The sequence below is a fragment of the Hippoglossus hippoglossus genome, chromosome 19, assembly GCF_009819705.1.
Source record: "Hippoglossus hippoglossus isolate fHipHip1 chromosome 19, fHipHip1.pri, whole genome shotgun sequence".
In the NCBI taxonomy this organism is placed as follows: Eukaryota; Metazoa; Chordata; class Actinopteri; order Pleuronectiformes; family Pleuronectidae; genus Hippoglossus; species Hippoglossus hippoglossus.
In genome coordinates this window covers 8,023,640-8,047,438 of record NC_047169.1, presented here as the reverse complement: position 1 = coordinate 8,047,438, position 23,799 = coordinate 8,023,640, and the positions used below count along the sequence as shown (strand labels likewise).

At 44.3% G+C, this 23,799-nt stretch overlaps 2 protein-coding genes across 5 annotated transcripts in view; both read left to right on the top strand.

The window, feature by feature from the left end:
- Positions 1 to 17,691, top strand: part of LOC117752669 (zinc finger MIZ domain-containing protein 1-like) — a 112,394-nt gene extending 94,703 nt beyond the window's left edge. For 3 of the 4 annotated variants that reach the window (XM_034570215.1, XM_034570214.1, XM_034570217.1), the window contains 18 exons: positions 7,817 to 7,952; positions 8,380 to 8,494; positions 8,789 to 9,006; positions 9,167 to 9,368; positions 9,725 to 10,000; positions 10,089 to 10,271; positions 10,392 to 10,469; positions 10,564 to 10,732; positions 10,820 to 10,961; positions 11,676 to 11,886; positions 11,996 to 12,101; positions 12,198 to 12,358; positions 12,458 to 12,525; positions 12,639 to 12,707; positions 12,790 to 13,034; positions 13,155 to 13,318; positions 13,664 to 13,993; positions 14,088 to 17,691. In XM_034570215.1, the coding sequence (XP_034426106.1) occupies positions 7,817 to 7,952; positions 8,380 to 8,494; positions 8,789 to 9,006; positions 9,167 to 9,368; positions 9,725 to 10,000; positions 10,089 to 10,271; positions 10,392 to 10,469; positions 10,564 to 10,732; positions 10,820 to 10,961; positions 11,676 to 11,886; positions 11,996 to 12,101; positions 12,198 to 12,358; positions 12,458 to 12,525; positions 12,639 to 12,707; positions 12,790 to 13,034; positions 13,155 to 13,318; positions 13,664 to 13,993; positions 14,088 to 14,195 (2,981 nt within the window). In that variant the 3' untranslated portion in view covers positions 14,196 to 17,691. Of the gene's footprint in view, positions 1 to 7,816; positions 7,953 to 8,117; positions 8,254 to 8,289; positions 8,495 to 8,788; positions 9,007 to 9,166; positions 9,369 to 9,724; positions 10,001 to 10,088; positions 10,272 to 10,391; positions 10,470 to 10,563; positions 10,733 to 10,819; positions 10,962 to 11,675; positions 11,887 to 11,995; positions 12,102 to 12,197; positions 12,359 to 12,457; positions 12,526 to 12,638; positions 12,708 to 12,789; positions 13,035 to 13,154; positions 13,319 to 13,663; positions 13,994 to 14,087 lie in introns of those variants that run through there. The other variant, XM_034570216.1, reaches the window with a different exon arrangement.
- Positions 17,692 to 19,642: 1,951 nt separating this feature from the next.
- On the top strand, positions 19,643 to 23,422 carry LOC117753026 (peptidyl-prolyl cis-trans isomerase A-like). The gene is made up of 6 exons (XM_034570838.1): positions 19,643 to 19,872; positions 20,000 to 20,030; positions 20,578 to 20,666; positions 20,755 to 20,851; positions 21,623 to 21,698; positions 23,003 to 23,422. The coding sequence occupies exons 1-6, from the start codon at positions 19,723 to 19,725 to the stop codon at positions 23,136 to 23,138; spliced, it is 579 nt and encodes a 192-aa protein (XP_034426729.1). The 5' UTR covers positions 19,643 to 19,722; the 3' UTR covers positions 23,139 to 23,422.
- Positions 23,423 to 23,799: the final 377 nt, after the last annotated feature.

The following is a 23,799-nucleotide window of genomic DNA, read 5'->3' as shown; positions in this document are numbered from 1 at the left end:
CTTCAACTTGAAATCTGGGAACACAGATTTTATTTGAGGATAAATGTCTTATCTTTGACGTTTTTTTATTTACTCAGAAATCCTGCAATTTCTTTGTGTGTATACATAGAAATTTGCATCACAAAGTGGTGAGCTCGATATTTTAATACTGGAGGTATTATGACGGCAGAAGTGGGAAGTTGAGAGGAATAAGGGACAGCTTTCATATCTTTCAGCAGCACAGCGTTTAGAGGTTTTGGGGTTTTGCAACAAAGAACGCAGGATGTCAAAAGAGAAACCAAGAAACACTAAAACCCGTAGCGATTTCTTTTTCTCCTTGTGCCTCCACATGGGCTTGTGGTCTCCGTAAAACCTTTCTGGCACGAGTCCAACCGCCTCCCCCCTCCCAGTTCTCCTCGCTGGATGGACATGGCACGACATTGCGGCCATGTGGCCAGCAGGAGGCTGTATTTAAGCCGGGGCAGCTCTGAAATGGGCCATAAAACCTAGCCAGCAAGTCTGGCTCCCCATGAGGCAACGGGCCTAAGTACTCATTGACAAGACTCCAACATCACCGACTTCCCAGAGAGAGAGCGAGAGAGAGAGCGGCAGAGGAAATAATGCAAGAAGAGAAAAAACAGAAGCGGCAGACAAAGATGAGGTGCAGACAGGAGGCTGCTGTCTGGCCCAGATAGACGGTGTGTTTCATAACTGTTAGCGCTAATGCTTTCAGTCCAGACTATGTAGCTGCTAAATGCTTATTTTCATCTACCTACTAATTCCAGAACCGCCTCTCTGTCTGTCTCTCTGCTGAGCGCATATCTAGGGACCTCTGAAATAGCTCACATCTCGACACTAATAAAGCACATTCAGTTTCATAATAAAATATAAAATCTTTATTGCAGATAAACCAGGTAGGATGAACTCAAAGTTTTCTAACTTCACTAAGGCAAACAGTAAGAAAATAATCATTCTGTCCTGGCAGAAAAGGCCCGGTCCCCTCTGATATTACTGAGAAGTCTGGCTGTAATTAAAAAAGTAAACGGGCACTGCACTAGTTTTGTTTACATTTCTTTCAGCTAAAGGTTCATTTCTCTCAATGGATCGCAGCTTAGTTTCATAGTTAAGGGTCAACAGGGAAAATATGTCAGATTTTGAGGCGACACGCGCATGTGACCACTTCACACTTCCTTCTCACTTCATCAGCTTTTTTGGAAACATCACTCACCCTGAAATATGCCACGAAATGACTCACCTCACATTAAAATCTCAGTAACCGAGCTAATGAAGTCAGTTTACACACTCACTTTTACAACACCCAGTTGGCACTTGCTTCCAGGCCGAGGTGACGGAGAGTTGAGGGGGTGGCCGGCGTGGTGAAATGCGCTCCATGTGTTTTGAGGGCGTACACCTGCAAGCTTGGACCTAATCGTCCCGCAATGGATGATCTGTCGCCGACTGGCAGGTCCGTAACCTGTTATAACCTCGAAAGACCGCGTGATGGACGATTCTCTTTTCATTCCATTATCAAATTGGCGTCGATGAATAATTTGTTGCATCTGTGCGAAGACAAAGAGAGGTTTGATGGCTGCCAGGTGGGCACCCATGTGGAGAGTGTGGCTGAGAGCCGCGAGGCAGAGTGGGAGATGATTTACAATCCAGCCGATAGTTTACTCGTGCACGGGATAGTTTGGCATCAGCTGGGCCTTTTATAAGAAATGTCATAGCAACCAGTTATTACCTCCACACAGGAAGTTGTGTTTTCGCCCCTCTCTGTTTGTTTGTTTGTTGGTTTGTTTGTTTGCAGGATTACGCAAAAACTACTCAACCGATTTCCTTGAAATATTGTAGAGAGGTGGGGCATGACCCAAGGAAGATGCCATTCAAATTTGGTGTGGCCTAAGGAATTCTTTACTTTCTTTAATATTACGAGATTTTTTCAAAATTTCAGTTGACTTCTCACAGAATCATGGATCTTGATTGGGGGGGGGGGAATCAGGCATGTTAAGGGAACAGTTTTTATGAGAGTGTGCAATTTGGTGCGGATCCTAATAAAGAAATTTAATCCAGATCGAATCTGGTGAATAAATGAAATGAGGTTGCATTGGGGACTATTGGGCCTCGGTGGAAGTTTTTCTAGTTCATATATTATTTTATATTATGAGGTAAATCCCATTTTTCTTTTCAGTTCTGGGAGGCCCACACAAGTGAGGAATTCTTTGGCTAAAGCTAAATGTGGCTGTTTTGCATGGCCTCTCCGGAGCGTTGAAGTAACCAGGGATACTCGGGCTCCCTACACCCGCTCTTATTTTAATTGACTTTGGCCTGCAGGAGGCTTGTGTCCATTCAAACCTTTCTGGCCACAGAGAGAGAGAGAGAGAGAGAGAAAGGGGGGAGGGAGGGTTGGAAAGTGAATAGCGCTCCCTCAGTAACTAAGGAGTGCGGCCCACTGGAGACGTTCTTGTTAGTTTGCTCATGGTCTTTGTTCTGCTTTCAGCCGCTTCTGGCTAAATGTCTTCAAACAAGCAGCTCGGGGGGTCGTGATTCTTTTCGACAGGTTAACGGCAAAATATTTTGTTGTTGTGGTTCGGTCTGAACAGGAATAGGCAAGGGAGCGCCGCTGATAATGTCGGCGTGGTGCGGTGACGGCATGTGTACTGTGTGTTTGCGTGAGCGTTAGAGGCCGAGCCATGTGGGACGATGCCAGGTGGGAGTCCAGTTGACAAGGGAGCAGGTGTCTATTATATAAAGAGCAGCCAGGGAGGGAGGGAGGGAGGTGGACGTAGAGGGGGGATCATAAGAGCTCTTGGCATCTGCCTTACCTGCTGCCAGTAAACGGAGAGAAAGGCCATTCATGTCATGTTTTTAAGATTATCCTTTCCCCCAGTTTGTTCTCACACGCACCTATTCATCACGGTGAGGTTTCAAACGCTGCACATCCGTTTTAAAGACTCGGCTCGCCCACGTTACAGAATAACATTTATTTGATTTCTGCCTCCCCCGCAGTGTAATGGAGGTGAAAGGAGGAATTTTATTTGTCGTGGTCAAAGTATTGATAAATGTATCTTGAAGCGGTGCCTCCCTTGCTTTGGCTCAGCCGTACAACACGCTGTCAGGTTTTATTGGGCCTGTTCCTGGGGTGAGATGGATTTATGGTTGACACGGGGGAATAATGGGAGTCTCTGCGTAGATACTTGACGCACCTGTTGTGATATATCACCATCTCAATAACAGACAGATATGTCGTTAACTGCCTCATATTCGTAGCAGTTTACATTCTTTCAGTCGGGCTGTTATAGGAGTAATGTTCGGAAGGTTCACCTTGTTTCAGCGGAAGATGATCTAATACTTATATTTCTAAATGTGAGAAGACTCCTGAGCCTTGTTTTACCCCAAACTGACCAATCACAGTTCTTCTGGTCAACAGCTATAGATCTGACATGTAGTTTTATTACTGAGGAGGTGAAAAACACTTACAGAAGGATGTGCTTAGTGCTGAAACCCCCCCCCCTCAACACTCAACCATATAACACCTTTAAAGCACCACTATGTAACTTTCACCGAGCAACAGCGCCCTCTGCAGCCACACGTTGTGATTATTCCATTCAGGCTCCGTATCTGAGCGATTAAATGCTCTTCGTGTAGAGAAAACCCAAATCCTACAAAGCTGTGATTGCATCCTCATTGAACTTCAACACAACTGACTGGTGGATATTACCCACGATCCCCAGCTTCCTGAACCAAAGACACCAAACTCTGTTAGGAATTCTTGATATTTTAAGTTTCCTCACAGAATATCTGAGATAAACACAGATTTTTTAAAATACCTCTAAGTCTTTTTAACTGATCTACAGTTTGGCATTATTTAAGATGCGACTATCAGATATTTACACACTTCTCACAGGAGATTGTACCTGAATGAAAGCAGCACCATTCTCCCTATTCCAAGTCAGTGTGCCATCAAATTTTCAGGTAAAAATTGCATAGTGTTGCTTTAAGTAAATCAAATTTTGACCAGCACAAATACAAATCTACCCCATTGTATTTTTTGTGTGTAATTTGAATCAACTGACCCTTAAATCTGGAGGTCCTGCTATTTTGGGAGAGCGAAAAAAAATCACCCTTTTTAATCAGCACAGTTTATCTCTGTGCCTCGTGTGTGTGTGTGTGTGTGTGTGTGTGTGGTGAAAGGTGAGGTGGGGGGAGCATTATCATTGGAAAGCGCATTGAACAACTGTCAGGGATGCAGTCCATGTCATTTGTCATGTCCCCCTGGGCTTTATGACAGAGGGTGAAGCTGGAAGCTGCAGGCCCCAGCCATAACTGAGCCACCCATCTAGTCCCAGCAGATGCATTTACCGCCCTTCGCCATGACTGACCATCAGGCTGTGCAGCTGAGCACCAGAATATCAATATGGCTCAGACTCGGCCGGGCCCCAGGGACCATCTACAAGGCAAACAGAGAGGGCTCCTCTCCTTATGGAAGACAGAGACCAATCGCCACGAGGGAGACCAGTGTAAACAGGGCGGCAAGATGCTCTGCGGCACCAAACGGCACTTTGATTCACTTACTGAGTCGTAGATGTCGTGATTTGGAGGAGCTACACCTGAGACGATTATCTCCGGTTTTGGCTCTTCTCAGGGAGAGACACAGACAAGTCTACTGAAGGGGGAAAGCAGGAGAGGAGAAGCAGTAATCCTTTTGTGTTCGTCATCCACACTGTCCTGGGAGACGTCTGGGTGAGGAGGAGGAGGAGGGACAGACTGTGAGGAGTAACGTGTTGGCTCTTCCTCCTCCTGTCATATGAAACCTGAAGTTTATCCTCCGAGTCAATGACAGAGCGCCTCTCCTTTAAGCAGGTCGGCGCTCAGTGGAGGTGGTAATTTTGGGCAGCGATAAGCCCTTTATCTAATGGCAGAGAAGAATAATTCCTCCTCAAGTGGCAGCGCTGGTGCCTCCCTCCCTTTATTTCCCTCGTTCTCTCACATATACAGTACATATCGACGCTGTTGTTGTTTTCTGTCCCGCGGCTGTTGATGTCGGCCTCAGCGTGAAACGAGCACATCGTCCCCCCTTCGCCAGACGTCCTCGCGGTGCCACAGTTAAGAGATAAATTGCGGCGACATGTTTATCAACATAGAAGAAGTGCAAGTTACCCCTTGTTTGAAGAGAATAATGGGACCTAATTGAGCTGTAACACGCTGGCTGGTCGCCAGGCCCTCGAATTGAGAAAACTCTCTCCATCAGAAGGGGGTCTGGGGAGAGGGAGGGGGGCTGTTAAAACACTGCAGGATGCTCTAACATAAATGTGAGACTCTTAAACCTATTATTCATGCTCGGACCCAGTTGTATTTGATTAAACCCCAACCCACAAATGTACGCATCTGTAGGCAACGGTGATGTGTATGATTTTGTAGGAGAGGAGCACCTGAGAGGCCTTTTCTGTCGAGCAAAAAGCACAGCCGTGGTAAAGTCAGATCAATCCTCCGGAGGAGCAGCACAGCCTGTCTCCTGGCACCTGCTTGCCAAGAAGAGGAGGCGGTGGGGAGAGGGAAAAAAAAGAAAGAGAGGAAAAGAGAGGGAGCATGAGCGGGTGGGAAGGAGGAAAAACCCAGCTGCCTCCGCGCCTGAGCCCCATGCTGCTTTTTAAAGGAGTGGGAGGGAGAGGGGAGAGGAGAGGGGAGAGGAGAGGGAGACTGCTGGCACCATCTGTACATGTCTTTTGTATTCCAGCCCTCATCTTTACACAGAGCGAGGCTGGTGTGCTCAGTGTTCAAATGAAAAGAGAGGAGGTGCCTTTTGGGGTGCGATGCTCTGAGAGGGGAAGGTGTGTGTTTGTGTACCCATGCAGAAATTTTCTGTTTTGTCCTCGGAAATTTTGGCGCACTCGCAGGACACCTCGCGTCCTGTTTATGTTACCACTGTGTGTGTGTGTGTTTGTGTAAGCCAGTGTGGTGTTTTTCCTGACGTGTGTGTGTGTGTGTGTGTGTGTGTGTGTGTGTGTGTGTGTGTGTGTGTGTGTGTGTGTCAGTGGGCTCGTGCTCTGTTTGCAGGCACTTATGTGATGTGTGGTCAAATCTCTGGGTTGCCATGTTTGTGATGGGAGTCAGAAGCTTTTGTTTGTTCCTTCCTCCCATCAGCCCCATTAGCCTGATGTCTCCTCTCTCACTGACTCACTCAACCTTTTTCACTCCCTGTCTCCCTGTCTCCCCCTCTCTCTCTCTCTCTCTCTCTCCCCCCTCCCTTCCTCTCTGTGTAATATGTGCGGTGGCAGGCCGTCCTTGCATGTGGCAGCAGGGTGGGTGAATCTGCCTGCGAGGACAGCCTGCACTGTCTGCTGTCATATTGACGTGGCTTTTTTGCACAAACTGCAGCTGAAATCACCCAGCGCTCTGTTTCACCCCGCTCCCTCCCTCCCTCCCTCCCTCAGACTAGAAGTGCTGTGAATCATAAGAGGAGGTGGCTGCCCCTGCTCTTTGATTGAATCCACATTCCCTTTCTCCTCTGACGCCGCAGAGAGCGGCTGGAAGGAGGCAGGGGGGGGGAAGCGGAGAGGAAAAGGAAGAGCCGAGTCTTTTGTAGCTGGCACAGTACAAAAACATACACTGCAGATGAAAAGCATCTGATTTGATCAAACGCTGGTCTGTGGTAGCTACCTGACTGAGAGGGAGGTAGGAGGGTGGAAGGGAGGGAAGGGCTGGGGCTCATCTGCAGGCCCAGAGTGAACCCTAGTGGTCGACAGCTGCAGTGGCACGCTGGATTGAGGCTCATCTTTTATATTGCAGCATTAAGGGGCCTCCTTTAGGGATTCAGCTTTTTATTTCCAAACTGTCCGTACTATAAAAATTTGTTTGCATATAGAAATGTCGAAAGGTTTTTTCACTGAGCAATTGAATTAACTTCTATGGCGAAGCATCTTACAGGCTATTGACTGCTTTTTATTTGACATGGTGGGAAGAAGTTGTTTATCAGGGCAAACTCCTGCTTACTGTAGTGAACTCCTCGTTCAGCGGTTAAAGTTGTCGCTGCATTACGTCCAAGTCCACTGAAGAAAATGGTCGGAGAGAATTTGTATGGATCGATTACTGGACAGATGAATATTACGAAGAATAGTTGGAGAGTGAAAGTAAAACGACTGCATCCAACAGGGAAACACCACAAAATACGATATTCTGATCGGTTAACTATTAAAAGTAGAATCATCTGGAGCAAGAATTGGTTGTTTAATAGATAAAAGAGGCATCGAGTGCATTTTCCATTCTTTTTTATTTTGAATCATTGACAGATGTTTTGCTGCTGTTATCACTTGACATTACTTCATTTTATCATGTCACTGTCTGTCTCTCATTTCACTCTGCCAGTGAACATCATCACATCATTTGCCAGTTAATAACCGTGAATTTATTCAGTCACTGAAAAGTGATGAACATAACAATAAATATTTGTATTGCTTTATATTACACATGTATAGAATTACCTTATATTCTAGTATTACTAGTATGTTTTATTCTTATTTTATTTATTTTATTCTTATCTTATCTCATAATGAAACTGACAGTAACCACACATGCATATAGTGTGGGTATAAGTTATATATTTAACCTCTTGTTACATTTGAAAAGCTGTTTTTTTATGCACTAGTTTGTCAGTCAGGTCCTTGCTTATCAATTTTATTTCCAGTTTATCTCAGAAGCTTCTGTTCCTTAGTTCCACCTCCCTCCTGCTTTCACACTGTCAGTTTTTCCAGTGCTTTGCAGAGGAGGGCTGTTACCTCTGCAGCTAAATCCCTCTGGAGTCCGACAGCACTGATTGACTCGTCCTCTTCTCTCTCCCCAGCTCTCCTGTCCTCGTGGTGTGAGGAACTCGGACGCCTCCTCCTCCTCCGTCACCAGAAGAACAGGCAGAACGAGACTCCGGGAAAAGTGCCCATGCAGCCCCCCATGAGCTCCATGAAGCCCGGCCTCTCGCACGGGTCAGTGTTCACACTGCTGCACTTTTTGGCATGTGTGCGAGGTGTGTTTGTGTGCGTGTTGGGTGTGTGAACAGACAGACCGGGCCCTCGGGGAAAGCCCTTGCTCGCCACATGAAGCTCAGTGTTCCTTATGGATCAGTGGCCAGACTAACTGCTTGTAGCACAGTCAGTGGGGAACAAACAGAACCTCCCAGACCCCTAGTACGTGTAGTCAATAATTACAACACAGTGTACGAAGAACGTGCTTTTATTTTATAATCCTTATGTCTTTCCGTATCATCCAGGAAATGCACATATACTTATATATATATATATATATATATATATATATATATATACTACCGCTGTGCTGCACAAATATTGGTACATTGGCACAGGTCACATTTTGTTTTGCCTACATGACACCGTTTTTCTCTGTTCCCTGCAGAGATGGGTCTTTTCCCTACGACTCCGTTCCCTGGCAACAGACCTCCAATCAGCCTCCAGGTTCGTTGTCTGTGGTGACCACCGTCTGGGGCGTGACCAACACCTCGCAGAGCCAGGTGAGATCTCCTACCCACCTGTCCGAGGGAGTAAGAGTGCATCTGAGTGGACTGTGTGTCACAGAATTGTATTCCTGGAGTTTTAAAATGTTGCTGAAGAAGGGTGACATCACCTGGAGACAGTTATAGGATATGTGATTAAGTAATGGCATAAGTGTCTCACGGTGCAAGACCAGAACTTGAAAAAATTAAATAGTCATATGGCCTTGGAGTTAAAAGTTATTAGTAGTAGTTTGCCAGGAGGATATATCATCTCCTGATGACTCTCGTTCATCATGTCTCTGTGTCCAACAGGTGTTGGGGAATCCCATGGCCAGCAACAACAATCCAATGAACCCTGGGGGCAACCCTATGGGCTCGGGTATGTCTGGTAACAATCCAGGGATGAACTCACCTCAGTTCCCTGGTCCTCAGCAGCAGTTCCCCAATAAAGGCAACTCCAACCAGGGCTACATGCAGCAGGGCATGTATGGACGACCCAACTACCCGGGAGGAGGAGGCTTCAGTGGAAAGTAAGTGGACATTGGATTAATATTAGATAATTCTATAAATAAAATACATTCAAAGTAGTAATTACAAGTATCACACTCTTCCCACATCTTTAATATATTGTTGCTTCCGTTTATAGTTACCCTGGAGGGCCCTTTAATATATTGTTGCTTCCGTTTATAGTTACCCTGGAGGGCCCAATTCTGGACCTGGTGGAATGGGCATCCCTCCACACTCCCGTCCTCCTTCAGACTTCACCCAGCCAGCCGCTGCAGCCGCCGCCGCTGCAGTAGCTGCTGCCGCCGCCACGGCAACAGCCACCGCAACGGCAACTGTAGCTGCCATGCAGGAAACCCAGAACAAGGACATGAACCAATATGGGCCGGTAAGAAAACTGACATCACCTGTGTGATAGTATCTGTATCTTACTGCATCTATGTGCACGTCACACGTTATTAAGGAGTCTGTTTTTCACCCATTGAGTTTTTACTTTTTTTATTAACCATCCTTTCAATAATAGCAATAGCACTAAAGTAGGCAGCTGAGAGAAGTGGATTCAGGCTCATTGTTGAACAAGGCTAAATCAATGTTAAGGGTGAATAATACGCTCAAGTAGTAATGGAGCCAAATAACATATTTAACTAAAACAAAAGCGAACAAGCTAAAAAAAATTATTTTGCTAGTTTGAAGTTTTTAGTTTTTGCCTCAGTGATGGTTAATTGAATCAATTTTGTCTTCCAGATGAGTTCCTCTTTCCAGATGGGACCAAACCAGGCGTACAACAGCCAGTTCATGAGCCAGCCAGGACCCCGTGGTCCTCCGTCCCTCCCTGGGAACATGGGCACAGGCATGAGTGGATCCAACATGAGTGGGTCCCCCATGGGAATGAACCAGCCCAGGGTTCAAGGCGTAGGACCTTTTGTGGCCCACGGCCAGAGGATGCCCCAGCAAAGTTATGCAGGACCTCGGCCTCAGACCATGGGTATGCAGGGCATGAAAAGGCCGTACCCAGGGGAGGTGAGTGGACATGAATTCAACATTTTCACTTATAAGATTTAGCTCCATTGCTGCATGTTGAATGTGTTTGTCACCTCTGCATGCACAGCCAAGCTATGGAGGACAGCAGTATGGACCAAACAGCCAGTTCCCTAACCAGCAGGGGCAATACCCCACACCCAACGCCTCCAGGCCGCCGCCGTCCCCCAACTACCCCGGCCAAAGGATGCCAGGACAGCAGCTACAGGGCCAATACCCGCCACCCAGCGGTGCCATGGGCCAGTACTATAAGGTGCAGTAGGATTTTTATCTGTGGTTGTTTAGCATGGTCTTAGCAGCAGTATGGTAATAATAATTATGGTCAACATGGGCAAGAAAATAATTGTGATGATTTTGTTTTATGAAATTACAGCAAGAGCCACCGTTTAATGGCCAAACAAATAACTTCTCTGGAAGTGGTTATCAGTACAGCCAGGGTAATGTGAACGGGGTAAGTCCAATTTTGTACCAGTTTTGTGTGATCACATTATTCTACTCTTGGTTGTGTTGAAGTTTGATTTACTAATCGATTGTGTTCTCTATAGCCGCCCAGACCGGTGGGTAACTACCCTCACTCTCCAGTGCCAGGCAACCCCACCCCTCCGATGACCCCAGGAAGTAACATCCCTCCATACCTGTCGCCAAACCAGGACGTGAAGCCACCCTTCCCTCCTGACATCAAACCAAATATCACCGCTCTCCCTCCACTCCCAGGTCAGTAACTAATAACCTAGAATCTAGAAAAACATGGTTTACTCATTTGTGAATACTCACCGGAACATTTTTTCTCCACCCAAATAGCCAACCACAATGAGGAGCTGCGCCTAACGTTCCCTGTGCGAGACGGTGTCGTCCTAGAGCCTTTCAGGCTAGAGCATAACCTGGCTGTCAGCAACCACGTCTTCCACTTACGGCCCTCCGTAGCCCAGACGCTCATGTGGAGGTAAAACAATAACCACTGAATCAAGATTACGTTTATTTTTAGAAAGTCTTCCACCTGTGAGAGCTTCATAAAACAGTAATTTTCTTTGTCCCTATTCCAGTGGCCTCCTTTTGACCACTGCAGATTTAGGTATTTTATGTATCTTGAAACTCTTGAGGTTTATCATTGTAAAGAAGTGGCTCAGCTAGAACATGCAGGAGCTTTTCCAGGAACCCAAACAGTAGTTTTCAGTAAAATTAACATTGGCAATTTCTATAAATCATTTTGATGGTTATAGTGACAGATGTAATCAATTTCTCGAGAGCAAGAGGACATAAACTGGTTAAAGAGCCAAAAGTTCTTTGGATTTGTCAGAAAATGTACTTAAAGATCTTTTAGTCCCCACTTTAATTCTCAGCTATCAGTTCTGCAGGTTCACACTTTAAGTTTAGGAAACATTTGGACAAAAAGCAATATAAGTAATATCCCCTGTAATCCCACAGGGCACTATTCTAGGGTCCATACTATTTTTCATATAATACTGTTATTGTTAATGAATATATATGCATATATTAGGAATATATTCGCATATTAGCATATAGCAGTGGACCTTCCCACAGTGCAAGAAGATTTGTCTGTTCAAGACTGGATTCCTGCTGTTTTCCTTTATGTGCGACAGACATACACTGACACCACTTAGTGATTAACATTTTTCATTTGCTTGCTTTTCTCCAGATCAGACCTGGAGCTGCAGTTCAAGTGCTATCATCACGAAGACCGTCAAATGAACACCAACTGGCCGGCATCGGTCCAAGTCAGCGTCAACGCCACACCGCTCACCATCGAGAGGGGCGACAATAAGACCTCCCACAAACCCCTGCACTTGAAACACGTCTGCCATCCGGGGAGGAACACAATCCAGATCACAGTCACCGCCTGCTGCTGTGTGAGTACACACATCTACCAAAATAAAGAGGTTTATACAAATTCTGATGCACCACTAACACAACTCAAATGGTTGTTTGTAATAGTAACAGTGATGTTTCTTTCCACAGTCGCACTTGTTTGTACTGCAGCTGGTCCACAGGCCCTCGGTTCGCTCTGTCCTCCAGGGCTTACTGAAGAAGAGGCTTCTGCCTGCAGAGCACTGCATCACCAAAGGTATTCACACAAGGACACAGTCGCATGTTACTCCCTAAAGTCCCGATCATTCTCAGAGTTCCCGCTCACACACATTTCTCTCCTCCTGCTTTTAAGTTAAGAGGAACTTCAGTAGTGTAGCAGCATCATCGGGCAACGCCACGCTCAACGGTGAGGACGGCGTCGAGCAGACGGCCATCAAGGTTTCCCTTAAGTGTCCGATCACCTTCCGGCGAATACAGCTTCCAGCGAGAGGCCACGACTGCAAACACGTTCAAGTAAGCTAACACACTCATACACAAGCCGATGCCTGTAGGGAAAACTATTTAAAAAATAATGAATACAAAATGACTGTTCTGTCTTATCTGTTCTTTCAGTGTTTCGATTTGGAATCATATTTACAACTAAACTGTGAGCGGGGGACATGGCGATGTCCTGTATGCAAGTAAGTTTATCCAGTTTAGATACCTGGCAGTATTTGTCGTTTAGAGTTTTTCAGTGTAACACACGTAACTATTTCTTTTAGCATTTTAAGCCCTGTCGCTCTTCTCTCCTCAGTAAAACGGCGTTGTTAGAAGGACTTGAAGTGGACCAGTATATGTGGGGAATCTTGAACGCGATACAAAAGTAAGTTGAGACGAGAATCTTTTTTTTATAACACTTATACTTCTTGTATCTTAACCATTTGTTTTCATCTGTATTTCACCAGCTCGGAGTTTGAGGAGGTGACCATTGACCCGACATGTAGTTGGCGGCCGGTGGCTATCAAATCTGACATCCACATCAAGGAGGATCCGGACGGACCACTGGCCAAGAGGTTCAAGACGATGAGTCCCAGCCAGATGATCATGCCCAATGTGATGGAGATGATAGCGCAGCTCGGCCCCGGACCCTCGCCGTACCCGTCGCTACCTTCTCAGCAAGGGGGCAACAACAGCGAATATGGCGGCCAAGGTATTAAACAGTTCAAATACAGAATGCATCTTTGACTAGACTTGAGCATAAACTTACATAAACTAAAAACTATACGAAATGTACACAGGTTTTTTAATTTTCTTTATTTTGATATGCTAGGTAACAGTTACCAGGGGCACGGGAACTTTGACTTCCCTCACGGCGCCCCTGGTGGTACGTCGATGAATGACTTCATGCACGGTCCCCAGCTGTCTCACCCGCCTGACATGCCCAACAGCATGATGACCCAAGACAAGCCACTCTCCCACAACATGCCTGACTCGGTCAGTTCTGCCTTATTCATATTATGCTTAACCGTTTTGCAGAGGTAACAGAGTGCTAGCCCAAAATGTTGAAGTATTTCTTAAAAACTAAGAATACTAATAAATACTAAGTATTAGGACCATGTTGAAGAAAAAAGAAATTCCGAGACTAAAGGCAGTATTCTTTAAGAATAAAGTTGTAATATTCTCGTTGTCAAACAGATTGGAATCTGTTTTGAATGTTGCAATGGCGATTTTTCACTTATTTTCATAGTTTTTGGACATAATGATTAATATTAAAAATGGCTGATAGATTAAAAACAATCAAAAGAACCCTAGTCTGAATATTTCCCTCTCTCTCTGCAGTTACCTCACTCTGCCGGCAATGACCAATCGCATGGTCCACTGCAGCAGAGCTTACATGCGTCTCCACACCCTGGCAGCCAATCAGGGCAGCACCTACACCACAGCGGACCTCCCCTTCCCTCGCGACTAGGTCCGCCTTCTCAGCAACAGCAGCAGCAGCAGCAGCAACAGCAGCAGCAGCAACAGCAGCAACAGCAGCAGCAGCAACAGCAGCAGCAGCAGCAGCAGCAGCCTGGCCCCAACAACCATCCCCACGGCGACCTGACCTTCAACCCCTCCAGCAGTTTGGACAGCCAAGCTGGGTCGGACATGCCCGAGCCATCTTTAGACGTGAGTCCTGACGAACTGCAGATATTTCAAAAGCCCAAATCTTCAGTAACCTGTGTTCTCTTGAATACCAAAGTTTTGCCCTTCTTCTCCACAGCTCCTCCCAGAACTCGCGAACCCAGACGAGCTGTTGTCGTACCTGGATCCCCCGGATCTCCCCAGCAATAGCAACGACGACCTTCTATCGCTCTTCGAGAACAACTGAGGCGATTCAGACACACAAAAACTCTTCTGACCGCCTGCAGTTTCCCTGAGAGGCCGGGGCGGTCTCTCAGTACTTGATAAACACAAAGATGCACTCCCTTTCTCTTCTTCCTCTTGTACAGTTTTCATTCGCCAGCGCAGATTTGACTGAAAGAGGCTCAAACTCAAAGACACAGCGGGATGCTCACCCCGTGGCGACACCTTCTGAACTGTGCAGCTACACTCAGTTGATTTTTTTAACGCCACACACAGGTTGTATGTGTGCACATTAGAAACGTGCTGTAGCATTTTTTATCCATGTTTTGTTTCCTTTTGAGAAGGAAAAGGAATTAACTGTAAGGAAAAAACCCGGAAAATTAACAGAAAAAAACCCTGCGCTATCTGGCCAGTGTGTGTTCTGTCCATATTGTTATTCCAATCTGAGAGGCCACAGCTTCCTGGTGTCACAGCTCCATTCCCCCGACTGGTCTCCTTAGTCGCACTGTTTCGTCCGCCACACATCATTTAAAAGCACAAGAGATTTTGGCAATGCAAAAAAAAAACAATTATCAGTCTGTACAAAAAGAAAAAAATAAGATCAGTTGGATCTGTGTAAATTTGTCTGTTTTTCTAAAAAGAAAAAGTTTGCTCTTCTGCCAACATTTAAAAAAAGAAAAAAGATTTTAAGAACGATCGGCTTCCACTTTGTCTACAATTGTAATACATACATATTTTTGTCAAAAAGAGATATATCCACACTTTTCAGAAACTCTAAGGGTTAACAACTGGAACGGAGAAGAGTTTGGCCCCACTGACAAAAGAAAATAAAAGTTTATATCAGCATACACATACTTCTACATATTGTATAGTCATCATCCTCCTGTACGGAGGAGTGATTTTTAATGGAAATGAAAGGTACAACGTGAGAGGTTGGGGTTCCTGTGACGGTCCTGCTGCGTTTACTGCTTCCTGTTATATCTCCTTCCATGCCCTTTGCTCTGCATGAGCCCCAGTGTTGCTCGGGTCAGCGTTTTTTGCAAAGTTGCATCTCTTTCCCTGTTAAATGATGTGCTGTTTAAGTATTCTACAAAAGTGCATGTGTGCCAAGCCCTTGTCTAGTGCTGTTCCAAGTGGTTTTTAAAAAAAAAAAAAAGATAGTGTGGTTTTTATCAGTTGCTGTTTCCACAACTCTTTTGTTTGTACGTTTGTTTTTTGATTTCTGTCAGATTTAGTATGATTTATTTAACACTAACACTGAAGGGATAATGCTGATGTCAGCGATACATTTATCATGTATTTGCCGGATATTCTGTATTATATGTATTTTTTTTGTTTGTTTTTTCCTTGTTTTTTTTGTTGCTGCATAATTAAAACTATCCACAAATCTTTTGGGAAACTGCTCAACATCACCAAAGTTGGAGGGATGAGAATGGAGACGTTTGTGTTTGCTCGGTCCTGTGCAGGTCTGCGATGTGTGTGTGTGTGTGTGTGAGAGAGAGAGAGAGAGAGAGAGTGTGTGTGTGTGTGTGTGATGGGAGGTAATGTTGATTTCAAAGATATAGGAGAGGACAAATACAGTTTTATCCATCACTGCTGTTGAAGAAGTGGTTTTTAAAAGCAGTATTGGCGCAGACCTTTCGCCACATTTGTTTTCATTTTCACTTTCTGAGAAGAGTGCTGTCCAGTATGCAAATGTATTATTTTTTAAGAAATGCTATTGTACTGTAAATATCATTGTGAATATTTTTGTATCATCTCGATAATATTTGTCCTTTTGATCATTAGTCGTCCAACGTAACCACATAATGCTCCCCAGACTCCCACCGGACCACTGACTTTTGTTTGTAACCAGCATACGTCAGCTGTCTTGCCTCCTCGCCGTCGGGGGGGGAGGCCAGTCCAAACGTCTCATAAGCTATTTCCTGCGGGTCGTTGTGCTTTCTCGTCACTTTCCCTCCCGGTGCACTCTGTCTCGCACCCGTCTGAACACGGACAGGTGTCCCGTTCGTCTGTGGTCTCCTCCCCCCCACCCCCCCCCCCCCACCCCGCGTCAACCCAGGGTCATCGTGTCGCGTCACTTTCAGTTTTCACACCTCAACCTCTGTTTTGAAGCAATATTTTTCTTCCACGCTCTGATGTGTTTTTAATTTGAAAAATCCTCATGAACTTTTGATGTTGACATCAGTGATACGGCGCAGCAATGGTTTCAAAAGATGTGGTATCATCTGGCTTTCAGTGTAATTAGTGAGCTATGTGAATATGATAATTGTTGCTAATTGTCGATACACAGTGGTATTTTAAAGATATATCACAACCATATTTTAAAGAAATTCATCATATTGTTTATATTTTTGTTATAGAAAAATGTGGCTTTTTTTAAAAACCACGAGACCATATACATTTTTATCCCCCTTTTTTTTTGTTTTTGGTAAATTATTTTGTACTGGTTTTCATATTAATCTGTAAGGCTAGAAATCCAATTTCTTTCAACTGTAGCATTGCGCTGATTCAACTGCCCTGGTTTTTGTCTAAACATGGTTTTAAATGTCATTTCAGAAATACTGTTTGTTGAGTCGCACGCAGACGTCAAATCAAAAGTCTTGTAACAATTCAATGCTACGTTTTAATTTTTCTGAATTGAAACTTTCCATCCATCCCACGGAAGCCATGGTTTTGTCTCGAGCGAGCCAGTTCGGTGTATTAGGTGGCAAACCCAAACCTGTAGTTGCACAATCACAATAAAGGGCCATTTTCTGGGGGACGTTGTTTCGAAAACAGAAGAAAACACACAAAAAAATACAGAGAGGAAGGGCACGTGCGTCGCTCTGGCCGGGAAAAGGATGTTGAGGCCAAGTCAAACGTCCCGAGAATGCCTGTATATATGTAAATGACTATAGAGACATGTGAACAGAAATGTATTCATTTTCCCTGGGAATGTGCATTGTTTCTTCAGAATAATAAAAAGCTTGCAACCCCCTCTACTGGAAGTGGCTGAATATGGAAAATGAAACTTGTTAGCTAGCATCTGTGGGTTATCTCAACATTTCGTTCCCTCTCTGTAATATACTTTCACCTCTTTTGTATCCGGGAACCGCGACAGCTATGTTTTACATGTAATATTTAGCCTACGTGTTCTAGTCTTATCACCTGCGTACTCTGAGATGCTAAAGCTGGAAAAAACTAGGAAAAAAAACACGGTTACAAAGAAAAACGCTCGGTGGGGAGGAGAGAGGCGGTGGGGGGGGGCGGGGGGTGACTGGTCCAGAAGATTGTAACCAAATCCATAGTTTGTACAATTTTTTGATATCATGAACAGTTGGAGAAATGATCCGATCGAAGGTGATTCATGCCACGTGGCCATTGTCTCTATGTTTGTACATTGTATGTACAATCATTTCATATTCTAAACTGGTCAGAAAATAAAGGAACTAATTGTGATTTTTAGTCTTGCAGAACTGTATGTAGTTAGATGATGTGACAACCTAATATTTATCTAATAAATATGTATTCAGATGATACCTGAACGTCACTGTGGTCTTCTTCTTTTGTGCTCCTCGCACTGGGCCTGTCCTGAACTCCCCACAGGCATCGTGTAAATTGCCTCTAACTCCGAGCAGAAGGTGTAAATTACCGTCGTCAAATTTCATTCACATTTTGATTAACAGAGCTTAAAGGCAGCTCGGCCTTATGTGGGGACGTTAATTAACAACAACAGAATAAGGGAGACGAGGGTTGTAGACCTGCTCTTAGGAATTATGTTGAGCAGTCGGGATGCAATCTGTCAGAGGAAATGAGAAATTAAATGAGTGGAAAAGAAATCAGAAGAATCGTCCTGTGTTTTGTTCCAGACTGCAGTGGGACTCAGTGTCGTGATCCCAGCACGCTCCTGAGAAAATACTTTTTAATCACTAATACTATCAATGTTAAACATTACAATTTTGTCTGCAACTATATGTTTTTACCTTTACTTGAAAAAGAGATTCTTAATCTCAACAGGATCTTCCTGGATAAATAAAGGTTAAATGAAATAGTTGGTGCTTACATGTTCTCCCTGTGATTGTCTGGATTTTCTCTGGATACTCCAGCTTCCTCCCACGGTCCAGGAACATGTACGTTGGGATTAGGTTCCTGGAGAAAGACTGTATAGATAATGGAAACTCATCCAGCACTTTTTATTTTATTTATTTTCATTTAGCACCATACTCACACTGGATAGAGGATCCTTTCTCTGTAGATTCCATATTGTTGGAAACGTTCCTTTGAGATTTTGCCCCATTTCGAGGTCACTGAGGTCATCGTCATGTTCATGATTCTGTGACATGGTGCGTTAATACACTGGAAGTAGCCATTAGAAGACGGTAAACTGTGGCCATGAAAGGATGCACGTGGCCAATACTGTGGCGTTTAGACGATAACAGATTTGAATCAAAGGGCCCAAAGTGAGCCAAGAAAACAATCCCCACCCTTTACACTGCTACCAACAGCCTGGACTGTTGACACGAGGGAGGCCGGGTCCGTGGATTCATGCTGTCGATGCCAGATTCTGACCCAGGCCATCTGTGAGCCTCAGCAGAAATCCAGATTCACCAGAGCAGCCTGTGTTTTTCAGAGTTCCTCTCTCCAGTGACCTCTGCAGCCTCAGATTTCTGCTGTCGTCTGGCAGCCGGACTGAAACCTGACATGTTCCTCAGCTGTTGTTCATCTGCCTCAAAGTTCAATATCACAGATGTAACGACTGGTTATTTGAGTTATCACAGCCGTTCTGAATTCAACTCTTATGAATCTTGTAAAGATCAAACCACGGTCAAAGTTTTCCCCAAATACTTTTATTACTGTTTACATTTTGTGTAGTTCTATATCTTTATTAAAATTATATGAATTGTTGCCACTGTTATATATGTCCCCTTATTTATAATTATGTCCTTTTAGAGTAAAATAGGTTCACAATGTTATGTACAACATGTTCCCACGTGTTTCAGCAGGATTTCATGTTTTACATTGCTGTCACTTGATTGGCTGACTAGATAAGGAATACAGGAAGTGATCTGAGCTTGTAACACACACATGACTACAATTTGAATCCCGGTTCTTTAGCCCATACTTATTATTGAAAATAAATAATAACGCCGAATTATTTATTGGTACCTCTGTTTTGTGGTTAACTATTACATGTACTGGGAAATATCTGCAAATTGCGTGAATGCGGAAGAAAACGACAAAAATGTGCAGATTCTCAGGGAAGTTCTGAAGCGACTTATTCCTCTGACCTCTAAGCGGATTAATGGAGGTTTGTTTGTCACGGAAACCGGATGTAGTTGATATTCTAATCTATAATGGTATTTATTGTTCATATATTTACTCATATATCTATGCATATACACACAAATATGGAGTTTTACTTCTGTTTAGGCGCTTGAGCTCGATTTTGTGAACTCTCGCGAGATGTGGAGAAGACGTTCTTCCGGTTGTGTAAGAAAACACTTCCTGGTTCCCTGCATGTGAGTCTCGTCCTTGCCGCAGCAGCTGACCGGTGTCCGCTCGTCATCACGATGCTTCTGTCCAGCAGAATCAAGTTCTGCTCTCTGGCCTTCACCGCGGCTCGCCTGTGCAGCAGCGGGCCCGCGGCCGCCAACCTCAACCCCACGGTTTACTTCGACATCTCCGCGGACAACCAGCCGCTGGGCAGAGTCACCTTCGAGGTGAGAGGACGAGTTAAAGACCCGCAGAGTTATTCGTGACCTCCGGTCTGTTGGTGACTTCCTCTTCTTCTCTCTGTGTCTCCATTCATTCACTATTCATTCACCATCGATTCATTTCCCTCTGCAGCTCAACGCCGAAGTTGTGCCCAAAACCGCAGGTGAGTAAAACTAACGGAAACACTTTGATTTCTTATCTGCACAGGACAGTTTATATTTGTTTAAATACCCAAAGTCCTATTTTTAAATCTAGTAGTAGTATACAGTAGTTAAATAGTATTAGTATGCAATGATATCTTTCTGTGCATCAATCTATTGGTGCATATATCTATTTATCTATCTAAGATGATTCTTAATACTCATGTCAGTACTGTCCCTGCAGCACATGCTCAAATGTGAATGTACTATTATTTATGTTCATTAACGTTAACAGCATTAATAACTTTTGCAGAAGTGTTGGTACTTTACCACGTCAGTAACCTGCCCTTTACCAGCTGTTCCTCATGGGGGTGGAGATAAACTGATTTGTTATCTTGTGGCAGCCTAAACCAAACTCCACTTAATTCTCTTCAGATTGCAAAGCAACAGAGCCACTGACTGTTTATTCGAGTGCAGCTGTAAACCGCAGCATCCAGGTGTTGCTGAGCAGGGTGTGGTGTGTTCACTGACCTGTGTGGATTCAATCTGACACAAACTCTCCTGTCGTAGAGAACTTCCGGGCGCTGTGCACGGGGGAGCAGGGCTTCGGTTTCAAGGGGTCGATCTTCCACAGGGTGATTCCTCAGTTCATGTGCCAGGTAGGCTTCTCTCTCTCTTTCCTCTTTTCTCTTTCCTGTGTGTCCTTTTTAAATTGTCCAGTGTGTGATTACAGTTGTGTGTTTCCAGGGCGGCGACTTCACAAACCACAATGGAACTGGAGGGAAATCTATCTACGGGCGGAAGTTTCCTGATGAGAACTTCAAACTGACGCACACTGGAGCAGGTGATAAATCTACATCCCACTGATTCTTTCTGTGTGCATTCTGACTGGGAGAAGGAGAAGCAGCCTGGTATGTTTATTCCAGCATTTCCGCTACTTGTGGATTTTTCAGGAAAAGATGATTTATTTTAAAGAGGCGTTTTCCAGATGTGGACAGTCTGGGAATTTGATCAGTTGTCCTACAGGGTCTGAAGAATCAAACAGAACCAAACTGCTACATGATTATCACAGAATGTATTTTCCAAACGTGAATCGTACGTTCAAGCCAAGGCAGATTCAGACAAGTATAAAATAAAGGTCGTCAGGGCCCTGGGGACAGGGCAGGGCACAGCACAGTGTGATTCTACAGGACGAGTGCACATGAATAGCTGTGGAGCGTTTGTTCTAATAATTATATGAGCTGGTAGTTTTCAGTCCTTCCTTCACTGCAGGGTTTAAAACCAGTCTGGTGAACATTTGAGCCATGAATAAAAACATGGCAGTGAATGGAAAACTTCATACTGTGGATATGTTGTTGTACTAGAAGTATTAAAGAATCATATAAGTATTTACACCACTTTATTGTATCGCATGAATCATCCGTTGTACATTCCCCATGTTTCTTCCTACTCACTCCTACCAGCAGGTGGCAGCATTGTGTAAATAGAGTAAAAGTAACACCTCAATAGTGAACAATGTGGTTAAAATGATAACAGATGTTTCCCGAAGTTGATCCTTGCAATTTACTAAAAGTTAAAAATCACTCCATTCTCTTGTGAATCTGTTGCCTTGCAGGGATCTTGTCCATGGCCAACGCTGGACCCAACACCAACGGATCCCAGTTCTTCATCTGCACCGCTAAGACCGAATGGTGCGTACCGACAAATACTCCAAGATTATAGAGTGAGAAGTGTATTATAGTTCAGTGGTTCTGAAACTTTGCATGTCCTGAGCCACCAGCATCATCAGGTTGGTGCCACATTTCTTACCCATACGATTATTTTTTTATGTGCTTTCTCACTTTAAGCGCAAATGAGTCACAAGGAACATGAAGAATGTTTTCTCTTATTTCACTTCCACTGAGCTGCCACATGTGAAGCATGAAGCCAATTTCACAAAACACGTCTTTCTCTCACTCAATAACATCCATTTTGCAGCAGCTCTCATCAGTGATGCAGGGAAATGTTTTATTTCTTTCTCCACAACCATCTCTCAAGTTGAAATCACTTTTCTTCTTGTCCTCATACAGTTTTTGTTTTTGTCACGGGTTGTCTGTGTAACTGTAGACAATTAGCAGGGACAAAATTTAACAACAATACTCAACTTAAGATACACAACATCCTTTTCAACTCTGTGCCACTTTTATCAAACGACAATTTTCTCACATTTCTGAGGTCTGTTCCACCAAAACGTGCACAACACATGTGGAAGCTTTTGCAGATTAAAATCACAACCAACGCTGTTGCTTCTGGCAGATTCACACGTTAAATCACTTGTAGGATTTACACAGAAACACAAAACATCAGGAACAGAACCACGATACTGAGGATCTTCAAGGATTTGAGTGAACAAGGAGGAATTCCTGTGATTTCTTCTGTGACCAGGAAAAGAAAGTTGGCGGTGGCAGCGTGCCGCTCGCAGACTGAGTCTCAGACCACATGGAAAAAGATAATAGCTACCCTGATGCACTTTTCATATATTTAAGGTTGAGTAACAGGGATCTGAAAAGAAAAGCACTTAAATCCGCTGCCAGAGACTTTTACATGTATCAGCAAGTAACCGTGGTTCATGTCAGAGGCTTCTCACTAACACTCGCATGCTTATGAAGAGAATAATAAGTGATAAAGTAAAAATATTAAATGGTCCCAGAGCACTTTTCCCAAAAGGACTTAAACATCTGCTACTTTTAGCATGCTTGTTATTTTAATGTTTTTTTTAATAGTGTCCACTTATTGTTAAAATGCCATTTCAGGGGTTTTCTCACTTTCTTGGTGGCAGCAGTGAATTCTCCTGTTTTAACATGGGAGCAGAAAATAGAGCAGATTTTTAATAACTCCTAAAAATAGCACCACACCATCACCCAACAAACGGCCGCAACTCCAACCCGGCTGGGTGCATCGCGGAGCGTCTCGCCGCACGGGGCCATGATAATAAACTCGCTGTTTCTTCATTCAGGCTGGACGGCATGCATGTTGTGTTTGGCAGCGTGAAGGAGGGACTGGACGTGGTCAGGAAAATGGAGTCTTTCGGTTCACGGAATGGGCGAACCTCCAAGAAGATCACTATCACAGACTGCGGGGAGCTCAAGTAGAAGACGTGTGAGGGGAGGACACGGCCCCCGGCCCCCAGTCTCATCTCCTGTCATTTCAATGTGAGGGTCCGAGTGAAACGGGCTCAGTCTTGGCTCATGGTGCTGCTCCTCTTTGCTGCCAGTACATAATCTCAGAGTTTTACCGTAACTCTGTAACAACGGATGCACTTAACTGTGTCTCGCTCTAAAATGTGAACTTGTATTATAGAATGCAGGGAGCTGCTCTTTATTGAGAGGAAGCTTTTCATTAATTAACTGTATTGGAAAAAGCCATTTGTTAGCAAAATAAAAAGTAATTTTTTCTTAATGTGTGAGCTTGTTCTCTGCATCTGTTTGGACACAGCGTGAACCAGATGTTTAAACATCAGAAAAACACCCACAGGAAAAACTTGACACTTAAACAACTGGCTGAGTTTATGAATGAAAGCTGTGCCCGTTTATTGGGTGAACGGCGAATGTTTTTTATCAGCAGCTGTAGAATGAGATCAGTGTTTTTTTCTTTCTCCTCCTGCGGTCGACTCGTGATCTTATTCCACTAAGTTTTATTCTGCTGAGGTCTGTCCTGAAAAATGAAGGTCTTGAGAGGTCAGATCGCAACCGCACAGGAAAGGGTTCTGTACGTTCTGTCACTCGTTAAATATAGATATTTAAATAGATATGT